This window comes from Neoarius graeffei, chromosome 4 (genome assembly GCF_027579695.1).
Source record: "Neoarius graeffei isolate fNeoGra1 chromosome 4, fNeoGra1.pri, whole genome shotgun sequence".
Classification (NCBI taxonomy): domain Eukaryota; kingdom Metazoa; phylum Chordata; class Actinopteri; order Siluriformes; family Ariidae; genus Neoarius; species Neoarius graeffei.
Genome location: NC_083572.1, coordinates 51,796,802 through 51,818,264, shown reverse-complemented (window position 1 = coordinate 51,818,264; position 21,463 = coordinate 51,796,802). Strand labels below are relative to the sequence as shown.

General features: G+C 42.0%; 1 protein-coding gene across 5 annotated transcripts in view; it reads right to left on the bottom strand.

Moving 5' to 3' along the window:
- LOC132884404 (synaptotagmin-2-like) overlaps positions 1-21,463 on the bottom strand; it is a 138,282-nt gene that overhangs the window by 37,383 nt on the left and 79,436 nt on the right. For 4 of the 5 annotated variants that reach the window (XM_060918247.1, XM_060918245.1, XM_060918248.1 and 1 more), the window contains exons 2-3: positions 5,541-5,771; positions 1,875-2,035 (exon numbers count right to left, since the gene is read on the bottom strand). In XM_060918247.1, coding sequence (XP_060774230.1) covers positions 1,875-2,035; positions 5,541-5,745 — 366 coding nt within the window. In that variant the 5' untranslated portion in view covers positions 5,746-5,771. Of the gene's footprint in view, positions 1-1,874; positions 2,036-5,540; positions 5,772-10,131; positions 10,207-21,463 lie in introns of those variants that run through there. The other variant, XM_060918246.1, reaches the window with a different exon arrangement.

Here is a 21,463-nt window from a genome sequence, read left to right as displayed (position 1 = left end):
AAATAGATGCAGTCGTGCTATTTCTGGATGTTTAAAGTGCTGACTTGAGATTTTCTTTCTTTATTATTTCTTTTTTTTTCCTTTCATCTTTTATACAGTGACCGTATACAGAAAAAGAACATGAATAACTTTTTTTTAAAATACTGTGAATTAATCGTTACATTTTAAATCTTTATTTAATTGAAGCAGATTTAGTCGATTTATATCGTAAAGCATTTTACTAGCAAAATCAGCTCGTCTTTTTTTGAAAGAGTAGGTCGGGCTATTGTGGAAAGTCCGCTTAAATGGCCCGCCATCGGAAATTATTCATACGTTGTGCGTGTGTGGATTTTAGGTGTAAAATCAAAAAGGAACCATCAGGAACCTGTTATGAAATCTCGATATTTCTTCGTGGGAATATGAGTGCTCTGTGAATTGAGCAGAAGAGGATTGTTGTTGCTGTTGATGAGCGCTCCTAGTAGAGTGCCACCAAAAAAAATTGTAAGTCTCAAGCCCATTCCTAACAATCTCCCTATAGCAGCAAATTAAAGGGCACAGCATCGTGCTGAATTTCCTCAAACATTGTAATGTTGTTTATTTGCTTGTTGTCTCCCCCCCCTTATCCTGACTTTAAAAGAAGCCTCTTCAGCCTGTTATTCTCAAACAAATGTTAGGCTTATAATTTCCCCATACAACAGCTATGCCCTTTAACACATGCATCCACTGGAAGTATTATGGGTTGCCCCTGACTCAAGAATCCATAACCTGTCAGTATTAGTGAGTTATTTCATTCGCATATCAAAAGGTTACTCTGGTCATTATTGTCCAGTTCATGGAATCATTTGCATTGTAACTTTCCTGTGTTTTTTTTTTCTTCTTGCTTTGCTTTCTTGTCAAGCAATGACAGCAAAAAAAAAAAAAAAACAACAACAAGGAACTTACAATGGCCATTCTGCCAAACCCTGACCAAATCCCAAATGGCTCCTTATTCGAAATAAAGTACACTACAGAAATTATTTGCTATGTCCAAAACCATGTAGTATGAAGCTTTGTACACAGCCAGGGCTTCTGCACCTGCACCACGTAGTGCACTAAATGCTCAACAGGGAGCCATTTGGTATTCGGCCCCTGCCCCGCACGGCATATGCTTAGCGCTCGGCGGCCAAAAAGCTGAGCCGTTCGTCCGTTCACCTACCGTAGTGCCGCCAGCCATGAGCGCCACGCAAAGTGGCACGCACACACAAGACACAAAGCGGGAGGAAAGGGAGCAGAGAGAGGGAGAGAGAGGGAGAGGATGAACTCAAGAGACACACCAGGAAGAGAATGAGAGACAGTAGAGAGAGCCACATCAACACCGAGAACACCAGTTTGAGAAAAGACACGCTACGCAAAAGGAACTCTGGTTACGTTCCTCAGGCTGAGCACTGGACTAGACGACTCAGCCCGATTGCTTTCGTTCCGACAAAAAGTTCGAGACGTGTTTAATGAATTTTTCCCATCGCATCACTTGGCGCTCTTTTGCTGCTTTGTCAGCGTGTCTTTCCTCGTCAGAGAACACAATGAGATACAACACCCACGTTACTCACAAACACGGGAAATGAAACGGCAAAAAAACATGACTGGATGGACTTTTTCTTTCACACACATCTGTCTTTATTTCCTGTCAACTCAGCAGTATTTGTAAATCATTTTCATTCACATCAGGCTTTTATGTGGGCAGAACTACTGAGCTAGACTGGTGTACTTTCGTACAATTCACTGTAAAGCTCTGTGAATACAGAAACAGGACTTGAGCAGAAGTAGTTGCTCCTTGTCCAGCACATCATACAGACATTGCAGCTTTATTGTGGCCTGTTTGGTGGTTGGATCCATTAAGTCGAGTTCGTTTTACATACATCTCCACCCTGCATATTCTTCATGTTGAAGCCATCCTTGCCCTTCTTTCCTTTCTTGTTCTTCTTTTTCTTGCAGCAGCATTTCTTGATGATGCAAAAGCAGCAAGTGACGATGAGAAGAGCCGCCACTACGGCGATCGCGATCAGTGCCCAGGGAGGCACTGAAACGCATCACACCAAAGGAGAGAGAGAGAGAGAGAGAGAGAGAGAGAGAGAGAGGTAGTTATTAATGACAACAAAAATATAACTGCGAGCACAGACTTACCTTTTCGCTAAGCATTACATGGACACTAATGTAAAAACAAGAAACAAAAACTCAACCCATGCTGTTTTTTTTTTATTGCTGTACTAACTCCTCTCTAACAGTGTTTTAGTTTGAAAGTATTCTTAGATCCTGACCTATTTGTACTAGCATGGGGATATGTTTTTGAAGGAGACTACAAAGCACTTCTGTAAGTTGCTCTGGATCAAGGTGTCTCCCAAATGCTCTTAATGTAGGTATAAATGAATATATACGTATATGTTATTTAACAGCTGGGAGGTCCATATGGTGAAATACCGTGACCGAGGTCTTGAAAGTACTGAGCGAGGCCCTCTGGGCCGAGGTCAGTATTCAAGGCCGAGGTCACTGTATTTCACCATACGGACCGACCTTAAGCTGGTAAATAATATATTTATTTTTTTCTTTATCAAATTCTAACAGAAAACGAGAGCGCCTGAAAGGGAAAACTGAGGTGAGCCATCATTTTGAATCCTCATTCACGGCTGTAATGCAAATGGCTTCCTCCTCGGTATACAAGTGCACTTCCATGGCAGGGAAAAAAAACCTATATTTTGCCGCCTATGTCGTCTCCTATTTATACAAAATTGAGTCATTCAGGATTCAGCCATGTTTTTGCTCGGCGTTCGCAACAGTTACAGGTTTTTAGCTTTCTCCTGAAATGTTTTCTTTTATTTTGTCTTCCTCAGGGTAGTAAAACTCGCTTTCGCTGTGAACACTGTCGTTATCGCTATCCATGCTGTAAAATTAATGCTGTTCTCCTGAGAAATGCGAAAATAAATGCTGACAAAAATTGCTACGATGTTTGTTGTTGTTGTGAACGAACGAGTCGCCAGAGGTCCGTAACCAGGGTCTGTATCGTAGGATACGGACCCGCTCGCCAGCCAATCAGAGCGCAGGATTTGATGGAAACTGGACCACGAAAAAAATAAATAGAGGATATTACATGGCTGTGTGAAGATATGAAGTTTATTTTCGAGTGGTGAATGTATACAGTATATCACAAGTGAACAAGTGAAAATATTTTCAGCATGAGAAGAAAAACTTCATATCTTCACATCCACAAAAAAAAAAAAACGACACGCAAGTTAATCAAAAGAAATTTAATTTCGAACCGGATCGCCATTTTGTCAAAGCAGGTCTAGTCAGCGGGAAAACACTGGGAGTGACGTCATCGGAGTGAAATATCGGGAATTATTATGCACAAGGGCCACTTTTTCCATGGAATAAAAACGTGTTCTATTCCCTTCTAGTGGGTTTATTGATAGCATGCAATATTGTTATCATATCGCTTATCCTTCATGTATTACGCCACTCTGCCCAATGGAGAATGAGCATGCAGTATTGTTATAATATTGCAAGTTGTCAAGACAACATGTTGTCACACGTCGGAGCTCATGCGAAGATCCAATGACGAAACTTTGCTGCTGCGCATGCACACAATCATTTCTTTGTCGGCTGGGAGAGAGAGAAGATGGGGTTAATTCGGTGCTAGGTTTAAGCACGAAATAAATAAACTGAAACTAAAGACTGAACACCCAAAAGGCTCCCAAAACTTCATTATATATTCTTCACGCATATTTACAAGAGAAAAACAGACCAACGGACACTGAAAAACTGGAAAAGAGAGCAATAGCGGAAATACTGTCAAAGTTCTACTTGGAGGTGAGGAAAAGTGACAGAGACTTTTACAGGAGGACTTCACTCAGCAAAGCCCTTTTGTCTGGAACAACGGCAATGTAACAATTAACTACGACCGAAAGTAACTTTGAATTAGAACTGTCTACCTGTATATAGCTTGCATATAAGTTGGGTTGTTGTTCAGCCTTTTTGGACTTGTACCATTTTTATTGTTAGAACTTTGACTTTGTACAGTACATTGGGTTGACAGAACATTGAATTACATTCGATCAGAATCAGCATTCAATATTGGTAAGTTACCCTCCTGTTCTTAACTTTTTGTAAAATCTATCATTGTTCCATCGAACGCGTATGTATAATAATAATAATAATAATAATAATAATAATAATATTGGCTGGGTTTTTCATGGTATATCAGATATATTCCATTCAGCTACTCGTCTTCGACTCACTCAATATCATGCTAGCTGAATGGAATATATCTGATATACCACTCAATGCCAGTCAATATTATTTAATTATTATCCATACAGGACACTTTTTCAATGGAATAAAAACGTATTCTATTCCCTTCTAGCGGCTTTCATTCATTTGGTTTGATAGCATGCAATATTGTTAGCATGTCGCTTATCCTACGTGTATTACGTCACTCTACCCAGTGGAGATGAGTGTTGAATATGGTTTATGATATCGCATGGTTGTCAAGACAACATGACGTCACACGTTGGAGACGTAAAACTTCCGTGCTAGCGAGTGACTGTGACAATTTGTCAACAAACATGGCTGTCAGGTTTGCTTTGTTAAATACAGAAGATTTTGAGAGAATTTTGAAAGACAAAGATGCGTTGAACACCCGAAAGGAATGCGTATGTATAATAATAATAATAATAATAATAATGTCTTTTTTCATGGTACAGTATATCAGAGATATTCCATTCAGCGATCATGATATTCAACTCGTCTTTGACTCGTCCAATATCGTTCTAGCTGAATGGAATATATCTGACAGACCAGCCAATATTATTTAAATACAGTATGTCACTCAGATCCGTGATGTATTTTGTATGAAAAATGCGATTTTTCAACACGAGAAGATAAATTTCATATCTTCAAGCCAACGTGTGATGTTCTTTTTATTATATAAACACATTCACAAACAAAAAGTACCCAAATTTGTCAAAACAATTCATCGATTTCCTCATGAGTGACATATACAGAGTTATGTCCCGGATGTAGCGCGTATGAAAAATATAAGTGGTGTATTTCCCAGTAAAACACTTGTTTCCATACATATAAAATATGATTAGTATTGGCCCAGTCTTGTAATTATATAAGCAAACAATCCGTTTCAGAACAGTGAGCGATGAGGATGTACATATGTGACACCACTCATCAGCCATCCCAACCCTGCCACTTTCACAGTGGACTACTCGGTATGAATTAAGCAATAAGATTTAAAAAATGCCAGGCAAATTTCCCATCAACTAATAAAGCCCTCACCCTTGAGGTGAGTCCTAAAGATGACGCTGTATGTCCAGTCACAGTAACTTCCCGTTAAAAGGCATATCTCTGTCCTGTTTTACTAAAAGAAAAATGATGATTTCATTTCACATGATTTCGATTCATTTCTTTGTATTTTGGAAACGAGACAGTTTGGTCAGCACATTGGATTCGGTAAGCAGGTTCAGTTAACTGAAAGATAAGATGGTGCGTACCTCAGCAAAAATACATCTTCATAAACTTACATGGGATTGTATCGTTAATCTCATTAAGGAATTTGTTCTTGATCTTCTCAAAGATGGACGAGCCTCCTGGCTCTGTGGAGTTGTCTGCTGCAGTGGAGAGAACAGGGGCCATCGTCATGGTGCTGGGTGGGTGGGTTCCCCCCAAACCCGTGGGCTCAGGACCCACCATGGCTTCTGGTTTCTTCCTGAAGAGATTCCACTTCATGATCTCCAGCTAGGCACTCAGCGTTCCTGTGAGAGAACAGAAACACACAGCGCAATCATTAAGGACCGACAAATGATGAGAAACTAATGTGATGGAAAATTAGAAAATTCAGGAGCACAAATGGCTGCCTTGTAAGAATCAACGTGGTACATTGACACTTCTAACAAAGTATATGCTGTTATAGAGCTAAGAGGCCTACTGCTTGGGGATGGGCTGTAGGGGGGAACATATTGATTAGCGATATAATATTACAGGAAGCCTCGAGTAAGACATTGGAATCAATAATACTGAGAATGCAGAACGAAATATACAGTCAGGCAACAGTGTGCTTTCTGGCAAAGGTTCTTTTTTTAATCACTAAATGTGGAGCCTGCATATAAACAATGGGATAAGAGAAACAAAAAACAAGTGCAGCGACAGAGCTTTGGGCTATGTGTATCAAAGCAGCCATGCAAGAGCAGTGACACGGACACGGTGATGCTGAAAACCACAGAGAGGCCGAACAGGACGATGCTTTCCAACCACAAATGCCAAGAGACATTTGTCTTAAAAGGGCTTGTCTTGTTTAATAGCTGTGCATTATTAAGTTACCATTTCGAGATTGACAATTTTCATCCATGAATCTGATCTGAAGAGATTCTTTTGACAATACCAAAAACTTTAGCGGATACGTCAGTTAGTGGCTTCCATCTTTAATATTTCCATTTTAAACTTTCCTCGGTTTCAATGCACTGAAATTGATCCTTTAAACTACAAAATCTGGCCGCACAGGATGTTAAATAGATTAGTTTAGGGGGGAAAACAGTTACATCTCATTCATCTCTAGCCGCTTTATCCTGTTCTACAGGGAAGCTGGCAAGCTGGAGCCTATCCCAGCTGACTACGGGCGAAAGGCGGGGTACACCCTGGACAAGTCACCAGGTCATCACAGGGCTGACACATAGACACAGACAACCATTCACACTCACATTCACACCTACGGTCAATTTAGAGCCACCAGTTAACCTAACCTGCATGTCTTTGGACTGTGGGGGAAACCGGAGCACCCGGAGGAAACCCACGCGGACACGGGGAGAACATGCAAACTCCACACAGAATGGCCCTCGCCGGCCACGGGGCTCGAACCCAGGACCTTCTTGCTGTGAGGCGACAGCGCTAACCACTACACCACCGTGCCACCCCTAAAAGATATATTCTCACGCTAATTAAAAAAAAAAAAATTAGGTCATCTATAGTTATTATTATGTACAATACAACTAGTATAATTATGTCCAGGAGAATCTGCTACCGGCGGCACGGTGGTGTAGTGGTTAGCGCTGTCGCCTCACAGCAAGAAGGTCCTGGGTTCAAGCCCCGTGGCCGGCGAGGGCCTTTCCGTGTGGAGTTTGCATGTTCTCCCCGTGTCCGCGTGGGTTTCCTCCGGGTGCTCCGGTTTCCCCCACAGTCCAAAGACATGCAGGTTAGGTTAACTGGTGACTCTAAATTGACCGTAGGTGTAAATGGTTGTCTGTGTCTATGTGTCAGCCCTGTGATGACCTGGCGACTTGTCCAGGGTGTACCCCGCCTTTCGCCCGTAGTCAGCTGGGATAGGGTCCAGCTTGCCTGCGACCCTGTAGAAGGATAAAGCGGCTAGGGATAATGAGATGAGATGAGAATCTGCTACCACTTCCATGACTACACTCATCTGTCACTTTATTAGGAACACCCAACCACCTGCTGGTTGATGCAGTTCTCTAATCAGCCGATCCCTTGACAGCAGCACAATGTATAAAATCATGCAGATACAAATCCTCAGTTAATGTTCACGTCACACATCAGAACGGGAAAAGCTGTGACCTCAAAGTGTGACTTTCACTGTGGCATGGGTATGAATACTGGTTTGAGTATTTCAGAAACTGCTGATCTCCTGGGGTTTTCACGCACAACAGTCTCTAGAGTTTACACAGAATGGTACGAAAAACAAAAAAACACTGAGTGAGCGACAGTGCTGTGGGTGGAAACGCCTTGTTGATAAGAGCATGGGTGCAAGTATAAAATTTTCAAAAACCTGAAAAGTCTGACAAAGTCAGACGTGCATGGCACAGCCATGCGGGGGGGGGGGGGTTACAAAGGGGGGGGGGGGGGGGGGTGAGCCCCCCTTAGGGCTCGAAAAAAATTTAAATTACAAGTTAAAATGGTTGTCTCTCATGCAATCATTTATAATATTAATACTGTAGTTTTATGATTTGCATATTCACATCAAATGTTTAATACATTTCATCAATTCATCTGAAATAATATTTCAAGTACAAGGCTTGATATTTCAAAACATCTAGCAACTACTAATTTAAATGTTGAAACAACCATTTTTAATATGCTTTTGCTGTGATACCTTTTTTATAATATATACACAGCTCGAGTTAAAATAAGGTGCCACATGTCTTGATGTCCTCAGAAACTCCTGGATTTTAGCAAATAACAAGATTCAGCTTTTTCCATATACAAAAATATCTATATTTCATAATCCATTACTGACTACAAATGAGTTTTCAACCGAACAACCACATTAGAAAAGATGATAAAAAAGCTAACAAACTTATTTCAAGACCTACCTTACTTTTATTTAATAATTGAAAGGTAATCAAATGTAAAAAAAAAATAAAAAACGTTTATAAAAGCAGATACTTGTGATGAATAATTTCAATTCTAGAAGAAAGCACATTGCATTTGCACATCACACAATATCAGATGACAATTTAAAATCACCAATAAATGTTTTGAATTCACTTATTACTACGGTACATAGCACAAAAAAAGTGATTAGTCTCATCGGCGTGACTTTTAAGTCCCTTCTTCCCGCTGGAGCCGGACTTGACAGTCTTTGAACAGCAGTCACAATACGCAACTCCCGGGACGTCCGGTTTTCTCAGCCATATTCCCCATTTGTCACCGTTTTTGTCACACTCGCTTAACCATTCCCATCTCCATTTATTTCTAGACGTCTTTTCTAATTCTTTTGTATTGGAGCCTTCCGATAAAAACTTCATTTTGACATATTTTGATCAGCAACCAGAGGCAAAGCACGTGGATCTGTCGCAAGGGAGGGAAGCGAAATAAGGCTTATTATAAAAGCTGAAGTTTCATTGGACGGCAGTGAACAGTGAGCCAATCAAAAGCACCGTTCTAACTTGCACCAAAAGAAACGGCGACTCATGGGAATAGCTGTGTTGATTTGGTCGAACAACGTGCTATGTGCGTGAAACATATCACACATGTATAACACCGTGAAACAATGGGCTAGTCAGGACCGCTCGTCGGTGAGCGGTGTATACATTGAATGAGGTTTGTGGCGAAGATGAGATGAAAAGATTTGTCTCGTGCAGAGACTGTACCGTGGTAACCCAGTAATACGCTGAGAGTGAGACAGTGATGCCCCTTTTCCACCAAAGCAGTTCCAGGGCTGGTTCGGGGCCAGTGCTTAGTTTGGAACCGGGTTTTCTGTTTCCACTGACAAAGAACTGGCTCTGGGGCCAGAAAAACCGGTTCCAGGCTAGCACCAACTCTCTGCTGGGCCAGAGGAAAGAACCGCTTACGTCAGCAGGGGGGCAGAGTTGTTAAGACCAACAACAATCGCAAGACCGCGAAAGGTCGCCATTTTTAAGCAACGAGAAGCAGCAGCTGTACAAACGCGAAGTCATCCATTATTATTGTTGTTGCTGCTGCTTCTTCTTCTCCATGTTGTTGCTTCGATGTTCGCACCAAGGTTTATGCAAACACAGCGACGTAACTGACGTATACAGCGACGTAACTGACGTATACAGCGACGTAACTGACGTGGCTCCCCTTAGCACTGCGAGCTATGGAAAAGCAAACTGGTTCTCAGATGGCTCGCAAGTTGAACGAGTTGTGAACCAGCACCAGCACTGGCCCCGAACCAGCCCTGGAACTGATTTGGTGGAAAAGGGGTATGAGAGGGCCACCCCGCCCCCGAAAATCTCAACGGATTTACACGATTTGGAAAAATGACTTTTTCAGACCCAAAAAAAACGGAGCTTCTGGCACATGCCGGAAAACTTGCACCCATGTAAGAGAGGGTCAGAGGAAAACGGCCAGATTGGTTCGAGCTGCCAGGAAGGATATAGCAACTCATAGCAACTCTTTACAACCGTGGTGAGCAGAAAAGCATCTCAGCACACAACAGCAAAAGACCACATTGGGTTCCACTCCTGCAGCCAAGAACAGGAGTCTTAGAATCAAGAACAAGTTCCTATTAAAGTGGCCGGTGAGTGTATGTGTTATTTGACACGTCTCGTGTGTCAAAGCACATATCAATACTGTCACACAAAATATATGCCTATATTATTGCGAGGGGCACTTAATAAAAACACGGAACCCCAATTCACTTACCTTAATGAAATGGTTTGCAGGAAACTGGAAAAGTTCAAATGGAACCACAGCAGCAGCAAAAGGTAACCATGCTCTTCGACACCCATGACCCTGTCGCCAGTTCACTGGTTGTTCTTCCTTGACCATGATTGGTTCAAGGTTTTTTTATTTGCCATTTGTGCATAAACCAACAGTTCAGACACATTGGAATTTTTGTGCAGGGCTCTCTCAGTCAACAGATTAGAAAATAAAAACACTATAATAAAAATATAGAAACACTATACAATATGTGGGGGGGGGGGGGGAGTTATATGCTCAAAATTTTAAATACAAGTATTAAACATAAGGAGAGGGCAAATGTTAAATAACATTAATAAAATAAAAGGCTAGTCCTGAGTGCTGTTCCTGGATTATTAAAAGAGGGGAAAGTTATATGGAAATATTGCACATTTTGGGAGGGGAATGAAAGTTATGTGGGGTTATTGCACAGTTAAAATACTGCACATTTATCAAAGGGTAAGTATGAACCACTGCATACTGGGAACACCCCACAGGATGTGCCATTTTGGAGATGCGCAGACCCAGTCATCTAGCCATCACAAGTTGGCCCTTGTCAAAGTTGCTGAGATCATTACGCTCGCCCATTTTTCCTGCTTCCAACACATCAACTTCGAGACTGTTCGCTTGCTGCCTAATATATCCCACCCCTTGACAGGTGTCAGTTAAACAACATAAATCAATGTAATTCCCTTTACCTCTCAGTGGCTTTAATGTTATGGCTGATCGGTGTATATTAACATACACAAAGTAAAAAGAAGAACTGGCAAAGTTACAGGCTGGCTGCAACACTGACATAATTGAATAAGTGTGTTATTACTACATTGCCAATGGCTAAATCCTAATGAGTCACTCTTTCTTGCTAGACTTAGATAGCTTTAATAAGCTCAATTTATTTCTGTATAAATTTCAAGTGAAGCGGGCACATATTAAGCAGTACAAATCAGGTCTGTGTATATTAAACACTGCCGGCCACAAAAAAAAGCAGCTAAGCCAAAGTATAAAAAGCACAAAAAGGTAAAAAATTATAATAATAAAAAGAAAAAAGTAGAGAGGGAGAGAGGTATAAAAACCCGATTCCAAAAAAGTTGGGACAACGTACAAATTGTAAATAAAAACGGAATGCAATAATTTACAAATCTCAAAAACCGATATTGTATTCACAATAGAACATAGACAACATATCAAATGTCAAAAGTGAGACATTTTGAAATTTCATGCCAAATATTGGCTCATTTGAAATTTCATGACAACAAAACATTTCAAAAAAGTTGGGACGGGGCAATAAGAGGCTGGAAAAGTTAAAGGTACAAAAAAGGAACAGTTGGAGGACCAAATTGCAACTCATTAGGTCAATTGGCAATAGGTCATTAACATGACTGGGTATAAAAAGAGCATCTTGGAGTGGCAGCGGCTCTCAGAAGTAAAGATGGGAAGAGGATCACCAATCCCCCTAATTCTGCGCTGACAAATAGTGGAGCAATATCAGAAAGGAGTTCGACAGTGTAAAATTGCAAAGAGTTTGAACATATCATCATCTACAGTGCATAATATCATCAAAAGATTCAGAGAATCTGGAAGAATCTCTGTGCGTAAGGGTCAAGGCCGGAAAACCATACCGGGTGCCCGTGATCTTCGGGCCCTTAGACGGCACTGCATCACATACAGGCATGCTTCTGTATTGGAAATCACAAAATGGGCTCAGGAATATTTCCAGAGAACATTATCTGTGAACACAATTCACCGTGCCATCCGCTGTTGCCAGCTAAAACTCTATAGTTCAAAGAAGAAACCGTATCTAAACATGATCCAGAAGCGCAGTCTTCTCTGGGCCAAGGCTCATTTAAAATGGACTGTGGCAAAGTGGAAAACTGTTCTGTGGTCAGACGAATCAAAATTTGAAGTTCTTTATGGAAATCAGGGACGCCGTGTCATTCGGACTAAAGAGGAGAAGGACGACCCAAGTTGTTATCAGCGCTCAGTTCAGAAGCCTGCATCTCTGATGGTATGGGGTTGCATTAGTGCGTGTGGCATGGGCAGCTTACACATCTGGAAAGACACCATCAATACTGAAAGGTATATCCAGGTTCTAGAGCAACATATGCTCCCATCCAGACGACGTCTCTTTCAGGGAAGACCTTGCATTTTCCAACATGACAATGCCAAACCACATACTGCATCAATTACAGCATCATGGCTGCGTAGAAGAAGGGTCCGGGTACTGGACTGGCCAGCCTGCAGTCCAGATCTTTCACCCATAGAAAACATTTGGCGCATCATAAAACGGAAGATACGACAAAAAAGACCTAAGACAGTTGAGCAGCTAGAATCTTACGTTAGACAAGAATGGGTTAACATTCCCATCCCTAAAATTGAGCAACTTGTCTCCTCAGTCCCCAGACGTCTACAGACTGTTGTAAAGAGAAAAGGGGATGTCTCACAGTGGTAAACATGGCCTTGTCCCAACTTTTTTGAGATGTGTTGTTGGCATGAAATTTAAAATCACCTAATTTTTCTCTTTAAATGATACATTTTCTCAGTTTAAACATTTGATATGTCATCTACCCTTACAGAAAAACCACATGAACTTCACATGAACTTCAAGCGGCTAGAGATAATAAGATGAGATGAGAACATAAGATCCTTATTCAGGACATGTATGCACTAAGCACAGTGCACAAGCTTCCATTTTAAAATGTAAGACTTTTTTTTTTTAAACTGTTTCCGTTTATCATATTTACAAGGCCCTTGCTCATTTCTATGTACTGAGGATCTTGTTATTTACTCACCACTGTTCCAGGGCATCCTTGCCATATTAGACTGATATTTGCTCTCTAGCTGAGGTATTGATTGACAACGTCCTATCATTTTAACCATTCTGCCTGCACAGGGAATATGATGAGTCTGCCCTTTTCACTCACACATCCCATCAGCCACTTCAGATTCTTATTAGAATGCTTCTCACTGGATTGGACTTGTGAGATATATATATATATATATATATATATATATATATATATATATATATATATGGTTCTGTCTCAGAAACTGGGTACTGTGGGGGTACCCCACTAAATATACTCGCAGTCAATAAACTATACAGTTTTCAATGGTGATGTTGGTTTTAATTTGAAATAAAATGCAAGAAATAATACAGATAAAACAAATCTTTGATGTGAATACTCTTCAGAATTTGGCAAAAATTCTGCAAATTTGTGGAAAAATGGTGGCTTGACCTGGAACATGATAAATGGTTGACTACATCGCATTCCCTTAAAAAGGTTGTAGTCCACTGAACAGTCTACAGTTATCACTAATTGTATTTTAAGTTGTAATTTTATACACCTAAGGATTGGTGCGCTCACAGAATAATCATAACCGTAATAAAACATCATGCAAAATATTTGATCACCGTTGTAACTCCATTTTCCGCAGACCCAAAACCAATACGATCGTGTGTTTTGATCTAAACGGAAAGCCTCAGGGTCGAGGTCACTACCTCACCAAAAGTAGTAACTTAAAATCACTACGCCATATAGAAATTTAGTTATAAATCTGCGATTTTATTTTTTAAAACGAAAGCTGAAAGTTAGGTATAGAATATGTTTCTTACAGAATATGCTACGATGGTAGCTGGTCTTGTATGAATTTCTGAGCTATAAAATGAGTTGTGGTCTATTTTTTACCATAGCGTGTTATTTGTGTGCGGGGAAGGACACACATTAACAATTTGCATGTGAAGAATGGAATTTTCCACTCCAACAGTTAGAAGTTGACCGCGCTTCCATTTGCGGTCTCTCTGTTACGCGGGTGATCTGTTCGGACGTTATCACTGAAAAGGTAAGTTTTGACAGTTTTATTTTGTTTTAGTCTTGCAGTATAAGGCAATAGAATGTTTCTTTTCATTCTTACTTTCATATTTTGTAGTGTTTGTGTATTTTTGGCCAATATTTTGCAACCATGGTCAATTTAGATCAAACTTTTGATAGAATCTACGGCCAGTCATTTTGCCCCGCCCCCCGCCTTGCGCTCCGTCCGGTGTGGTAGTGATGTCCCGTTGCTCACGTGCCGCAGCAGAGACCCGCGCGAACTTCAGCCGGCACAGTTGCTGTTCTTTTACCACTGCCGTTATTCTCATCTTTCCGGTGTGTTCTTGATTTTTCCATTGTGTCCTATTTCGCCATATCAAATACCCAAAATGTATCATATTATTCATATTTAAGTGAATAATCAATTCAGTCATCATAACTTGGCATTTTTAACCCAAGCAATCAAAAGGAGGAAATTTATTCAATATTTTCACTCATCTGTGAAGGAGGGGCTTTAATTCTTCATGATGTAGTTATTTTATATCTCATCTCATCTCATTATCTCTAGCCGCTTTATCCTTCTACAGGGTCGCAGGCAAGCTGGAGCCTATCCCAGCTGACTACGGGCGAAAGGCGGGGTACACCCTGGACAAGTCGCCAGGTCATCACAGGGCTGACACATAGACACAGACAACCATTCACACTCACACCTACGGTCAATTTAGAGTCACCAGTTAACCTAACCTGCATGTCTTTGGACTGTGGGGGAAACCGGAGCACCCGGAGGAAACCCACGTGGACACGGGGAGAACATGCAAACTCCACACAGAAAGGCCCTCGCCGGCCCCAGGGCTCGAACCCAGGACCTTCTTGCTGTGAGGCGACAGCGCTAACCACTACACCACCGTGCCGCCGTTATTTTATATGTAAATCAATTTTACAGAAGCATTTGAATTGTAGTCAAAAAATTTTTCCACAGTGGAGGCCAGATAAAGCAAGATACTATCTTTATTCTTATTAAACATGACAAAAGAAACATTGAGTGTTGGGTAAATGCAAAAAAAAAAAAAAGTAATATTAGAAAATTTATTTTTTGACCATAATGTCCCAAATGAGAGACCAGTTTCTGAGACGGACCCATATATAAGTGTTTCTGACAGACCAGGGGTTTGGCTTTTATCTATTGCCCTGCATTCGAAAAATGGGCCAAAAGATTGTAATGTATAGTAGGCAGGTATATATATACAGCTATATATATATATATATATATATATATATATATATATATATATATATATATATATATATATATATATACAGCAGAAAGGAAGTGGAGAAAATCCAGGGCCCCTACTGACCTGTTTCACTACCAGTCCTTCCTTGCCGAGTTCACAGTTTCACTCAAATCAGCCAAGATCAAGTTTTATCACTCCAAAATTCACACAGCCATCTCCAACCCTCTTCAATTGTTTTCTGTTTTCTTTTCTCTCCTCAATTCACCACCAGCTGCACCTCAGTCCTCCATCACTGCAGAGGACTTCACAGTCTTTTTTGAGGAAAAGATCATGGCCAGGGCAGCACGGTGGTGTAATGGTTAGTGCTGTTGCCTCACAGCAAGAAGGTCCGGGTTCGAGCCCCGTGGCCGGCGAGGGCCTTTCTGTGTGGAGTTTGCATGTTCTCCCCATGTCCACGTGGTTTCCCCCACAGTCCAAAGACATGCAGGTTAGGTTAACTGGTGACTCTAAATTGAGCGTAGGTGTGAGTGTGAATGGTTGCCTGTGTCTATGTGTCAGCCCTGTGATGACCTGGCGACTTGTCCAGGGTGTACCCCGCCTTTCGCCCATAGTCAGCTGGGATAGGCTCCAGCTTGCCTGCGACCCTGTAGAACAGGATAAAGCGGCTAGAGATAATGAGATGAGATGAGCTCATGGCCATCCGCAACTACTTCACCATGCCTGCATTCCCCTCCCCACCCTCCCTGTCTCTTCCCCCGTGCACTCTGCTTTTTCCCCTCTTTCCACATCTGATGTCTCCTAGCTCCTGCTCTCTCAATGTCCAACCACCTGTGCCCTTGACCCTTTCCCCTCATCTCTCCTCCAGACCATTACTCCTGACATCCTCCCATTTATCACCTCCCTTAACAACTCCTCCTCGTCCTGTGGATACTTTCCCTCCAGCTTCAAATGGGCCAACATCTCGACTCTGCTGAAAAAACCCACCCTAGACCCCTCTGTCATCCAGAACTACTGCCCCGTTTCTCTTCCCCCCCACTTCCTATCAAAGACGCTTGAATGTGCTGTTGCTAACCAACTCTTCTCTTTTCTCTCACGGAACAACCTCCTAGATCCTCACCAGTCCGGCTTCCGAGCTGGACACTCAACTGAGACTGCGCTTCTCTCCGTCAGTGAGGCACTTCATACAGCACATGCCACCTCCCTCTCCTCTGTCCTGATTCTCCTTGACCTTTCTGCTGCATCTGACACTGTTGATCACCCCATCCTGCCATCATCCTTATCAGCTATGGGGATCTGTGGGACAGTCCTAGACTGTTTCAAGTCCTACCTCTCTGGTCACTTCTTCCAGGTTACCTGATCCGGTCCTGTATCAGCACCATGCCCACTTACCACTGGTGTCCCTCAAGGTTCAGTCTTTGGTCCGCTTCTCTTCTCCCTCTACACCCAGTCTCTCGGCACGATTATCTCTGCTCATGGTCTATCCTACCACTGCTATGCTGATGAGACTCGACTGTTTCTGTCTTTTCCTCCTTCTGACACACAGATCTCCTGTGCGACATCCAGAGCTGGATGGACAACCATCACCTGAAGCTCAACCCAGGCAAGACGGAGGTACTCTACATTCCTGCTCCATCCTCTCCACCCCTGGACATCATCATCTCTCTGGGGGACATCTCTAGGTCACCTTCACCCAGTGTGAAGGACTTCGGGGTCGTGTTCGACGACAAACTCTCTTCCTCAGCAAACATCATCGCAGTGACCCAGACATGTAGATTCTTCCTCCACAACATCCAATGGATCTGCCTTTTTCTCACCACCTACTCTACTCAGCTCCTGGTCCAAGCACTGATCCTCTCCCACTTGGACTACTGCAACTCTCTCTTTGCTGGCCTTCCAGCATCTGCCATCAGACCCCTGCAGCTCATCCAGAATGCAGCTCGCCTGGTCTACAACCTCCTTCATTCTTCCCATGTCACCCCTCTGCTTGCCGACCTGCCCTGGCTACCTATTGCAGCTTGCATCAAATTTAAGACACTGGTGCTATGTAGCTACCAGGCTGTCAAAGGGTTAGGGTCAGCATACCTCCAGAGTCTGATCCACTCCTACACACCAGCCAGATCCCTCTGCTCTGTGACTACTGGTTGCGTGGCCCTTCCTCCTCTCTGCTCCTGCCCAGTACCCTCAAGACTGCTGTCTGTCCTGGTTCCTCGTTGGTGGAATGACCTTCCCATTGAGGTCAGAACTGCCGACTCCCTGAACACCTTCAAGCGCAGACTGAGGACTCACCTCTTCAGGCTGCACCTCTCCCCTGCCCACTATGTAACTGCGTATCGGTCTAGATCAACCCAGGCTGTGTACTGTCTAGCCTGGGGTTAGCTGTTTGAGTTCTCTACTTAGTTGTACTTTGTATGGTTGGTTTGTTTCCTTGGCTGTTTGCTGAGTATTGGTACTTCAACAGGATATTACACTTAGTATTATTCTGCCACTTCTTCAGTTGGCACTAGAACTTCCTTGTCTTGAAGTTCAGCACTTTGTGTACCTGACTTGTGCACTCCTTGTATGTCGCTCTGGATAAGAGCATCTGCTAAATGTAATGTAATGTAATATATACAACCCTGATTCCAAAAAAGTTGGGACAAAGTACAAATTGTAAATAAAAATGGAATGCAATGATGTGGAAGTTTCAAAATTCCATATTTTATTCAGAATAGAACATACCTTTACAGAAAAAAATCACATGAATTTCCCATGTATTTCACATGTGATCACATGTTACCACATGTGGATTACATGGTATCAGATTTTGTAACATGTGGAAAACATGTTACGACATGTGTAAAATATTCCCACATGTGATTCACATAAAATTGGGCCAAAACCACATGTTTCCCATGTGCAAATAACATGTTTCCCATGTGCAAAACCACATGTGCAATACATGGTATCAGATTTTATAACATGTGTTACCATGTAGCAGAGGTGGGGACTTGAGACTTGGGGACCTGGACTCGAGTTGACTCGAGTCACTGTTTTCATGACTTGTGACTTGACTTGACAAAACATGAAAATACTTGAGACTTGACTCGGACTTGGAAGTTTAAGACTCGGGACTTGACTTGACTTGACACACGATGACTTGAGTGACTTGAGTGTTATTTCCATCGTGTTTTTATTGTGAAAATAAAATGTAATATGCACATACTTCAGTAATTTTGATTGCACTGCCGTTGGATTGTCACCACCCTGTCCATCAGGCACGCTCTCTGCGTGGGCTATATACCACGCCCCATGCCACGATGTGTTCACAGATTTCACATCATATCATCATGTCAGCCATCCCAACAGTAATCACTTTCGGCTTCAAGGGCTACTGCCTAGAAGGTAAACGACGAACGGCGCAGTGCAAGATTTGCAACGTGACGATTTCTGACAGCCAGACCACGACCTCCAATTTCATCCGGCATTTGAAGATCCATTCTGCCCAGTAAGTTTATTAATGTGTTGTTATTTGGTGATAGCAGCTAAACTCCTCGTTAGCCAATGTTAGCCACGAGAGTGAGCGGTAGGAGGATTTTAGCCGTTGCAGATGTAGCTAGGGATTCAGTTTATTATTGTGAAATTCTTATGTGAATGCTGGTAAGCAATGTAGTTACGTCAAGTTTAATGATATTGTATATCAGTAGTAGTAAGTTGATTGTGCACTTTGCAGTCGTGATGCTGAATAACATAAGCAGCTTCCTACCCTGTTGTTCTGTTTCAGGGTTAAGCTAATGGTCAGCTTGTGAACATGTACACGTTCATGAGCAGTACAAATTCGTGTAAGTGTGTTCGTGTACATTAGCCAGACTGTCCATAGGGCATAGAGGCAGGGGAGTTTATCAGAGCCGTTTGAAATAGCAGTGCAGCAACCTGCACATTTTTTTCCGTCACACTACCCGATCAAAAAAGAAAAGAAAACTCCGTCCCACTGCCTATCATGCACTATTGAAAAAAGCGCCACGATTTGGATTCACCAGCATGCCACTCGCTGTTTGAATAGCAGCAATACTAAACTCTGCAAAATAGGCTGACTGTGCGCGGGAGTCTTGGTTCCCGCTGTAACACAGTGTTACGAAAATAAATTGTGCAGTCATTTAAACCATGAATTTACATTTAGTATATCAGGCTACCAGGCCGCCAAAACAATGGTTTGAATGACTACAATTTAGAGAGCACAACTCTGTAACTGAACAGGTGCATTGGATATTTCCCAGTGAGGTAATTTAAAAAGTCTCTGGGTAATTGTTCAAGGAAAGATGAATCCTGCGCACTGTCCTTTCCGTATTGTTCCCGAAATGTTGCACTTATGGTAAGGAGTACAGTGCGTTAGCCACGACCGAAACGTTGTGAGCAAAGTTCCTGTGGAAAGGAATGCGCGGGATGCATATTTCATTTAACATTTATTTTCGTAACAATCTATTATAGCGGGAACCAAGACTCCCGGGCCAAAGTCGTTCTATATGTCCCCGCTCCACACAGGCTGAGGCAGCCTCGGAGAGGGAGAAAGCGAGAGAGAGAGCGCTTTTGCACACACCTCTGTAGCTTGTCATATGGGGTAAGATGATGTCACTTTTGCACGGGCGAACAGGTCTTCTTTTTGAGACCTAAATTATGTCTGACACATTTCTCTATCCTTTGGGGTTTTTTTTTTACTGGCGCAAACATACATCGAAGTCACTTCAGGTTTCTCCACGTGTATCATATTAATAATAATCATCTCATCTGACGTGATTAGAGATTGGAGCTCATGCCACTGTTAACCCAAGGTGTCTTCCTACCCTCTTTTAACTACGCACATAACAGAATGCCAATTCTCTGTTTATTTTTCTTGTTGGCTGATGACAATGTGAGAAACTTAGTTGGCTTTCAATCTTGCAATCAATTTTGCCATCAATAAATAACTTTGTGACATTATTACTGCTTTGTTTTATGTATTTTACAGAACATGAGTATTTAAAATGCAAATATTTAACAGGTTGGGCACATGTGCCAGGGATGTTTACTGACATTTACTTATGTATTGCCTTTTCAATGTATTAAATTCATATTCTGCTGCTAAAATTACGCCAATATGCCTAAGGTGACTTGACTTGGACTTGACTTGACTTATTATAGGACTTGACTTGACTTGACATAGCCTGTGACTTGACTTGACTTGCCCAAGACAAAGAAGACTTGGGACTTACTTGGGACTTGAAGGTTAAGACTTGAGACTTACTTGAGACTTGCACATGTGTGACTTGGTCCCATCTCTGCCATGTAGAGCACATGTGGAAAACGTTACCACATGTGTAAAACATTCCCACATGTGATTCACATAAAATTGGGCCAAAACCACATGTTTCCCATGTGCAAAACACATTTTCCACATATTTCACATGTGAGAAATCACATGTGAAGTTCATGTAGTTTTTCTGTAAGGGTAGATGACATATCAAATGTTTAAACTGAGAAAATGTATCATTTAAAGAGAAAAATTAGGTGATTTTAAATTTCATGCCAACAACACATCTCAAAAAAGTTGGGACAAGGCCATGTTTACCACTGTGAGACATCCCCTTTTCTCTTTACAACAGTCTGTAAACGTCTGGGGACTGAGGAGACAAGTTGCTCAAGTTTAGGGATAGGAATGTTAACCCATTATTGTCTAATGTAGGATTCTAGTTGCTCAACTGTCTTAGGTCTTTTTTGTTGTATCTTCCGTTTTATGATGCGCCAAATGTTTTCTATGGGTGAAAGATCTGGACTGCAGGCTGGCCAGTTCAGTACCCGGACCCTTCTTCTACGCAGCCATGACGCTGTAATTGATGCAGTATGTGGTTTGGCATTGTCATGTTGGAAAATGCAAGGTCTTCCCTGAAAGAGACATCATCTGGATGGGAGCATATGTTGCTCTAGAACCTGGATGTACCTTTCAGCGTTGATGTGAGATGTGTAAGCTGCCCATGCCACACGCACTAATGCAACCCCATACCATCAGAGATGCAGACTTCTGAACTGAGCGCTAATAACAACTTGGGTCGTCCTTCTCCTTTTTAGTCCGAATGACACGGCGTCCCTGATTTCCATAAAGAACTTCAAATTTTGATTCGTCTGACCACAGAACAGTTTTCCACTTTGCCACAGTCCATTTTAAATGAGCCTTGGCCCAGAGAAGACGTCTGCGCTTCTGGATCGTGTTTAGATACGGCATCTTCTTTGAACTACAGAGTT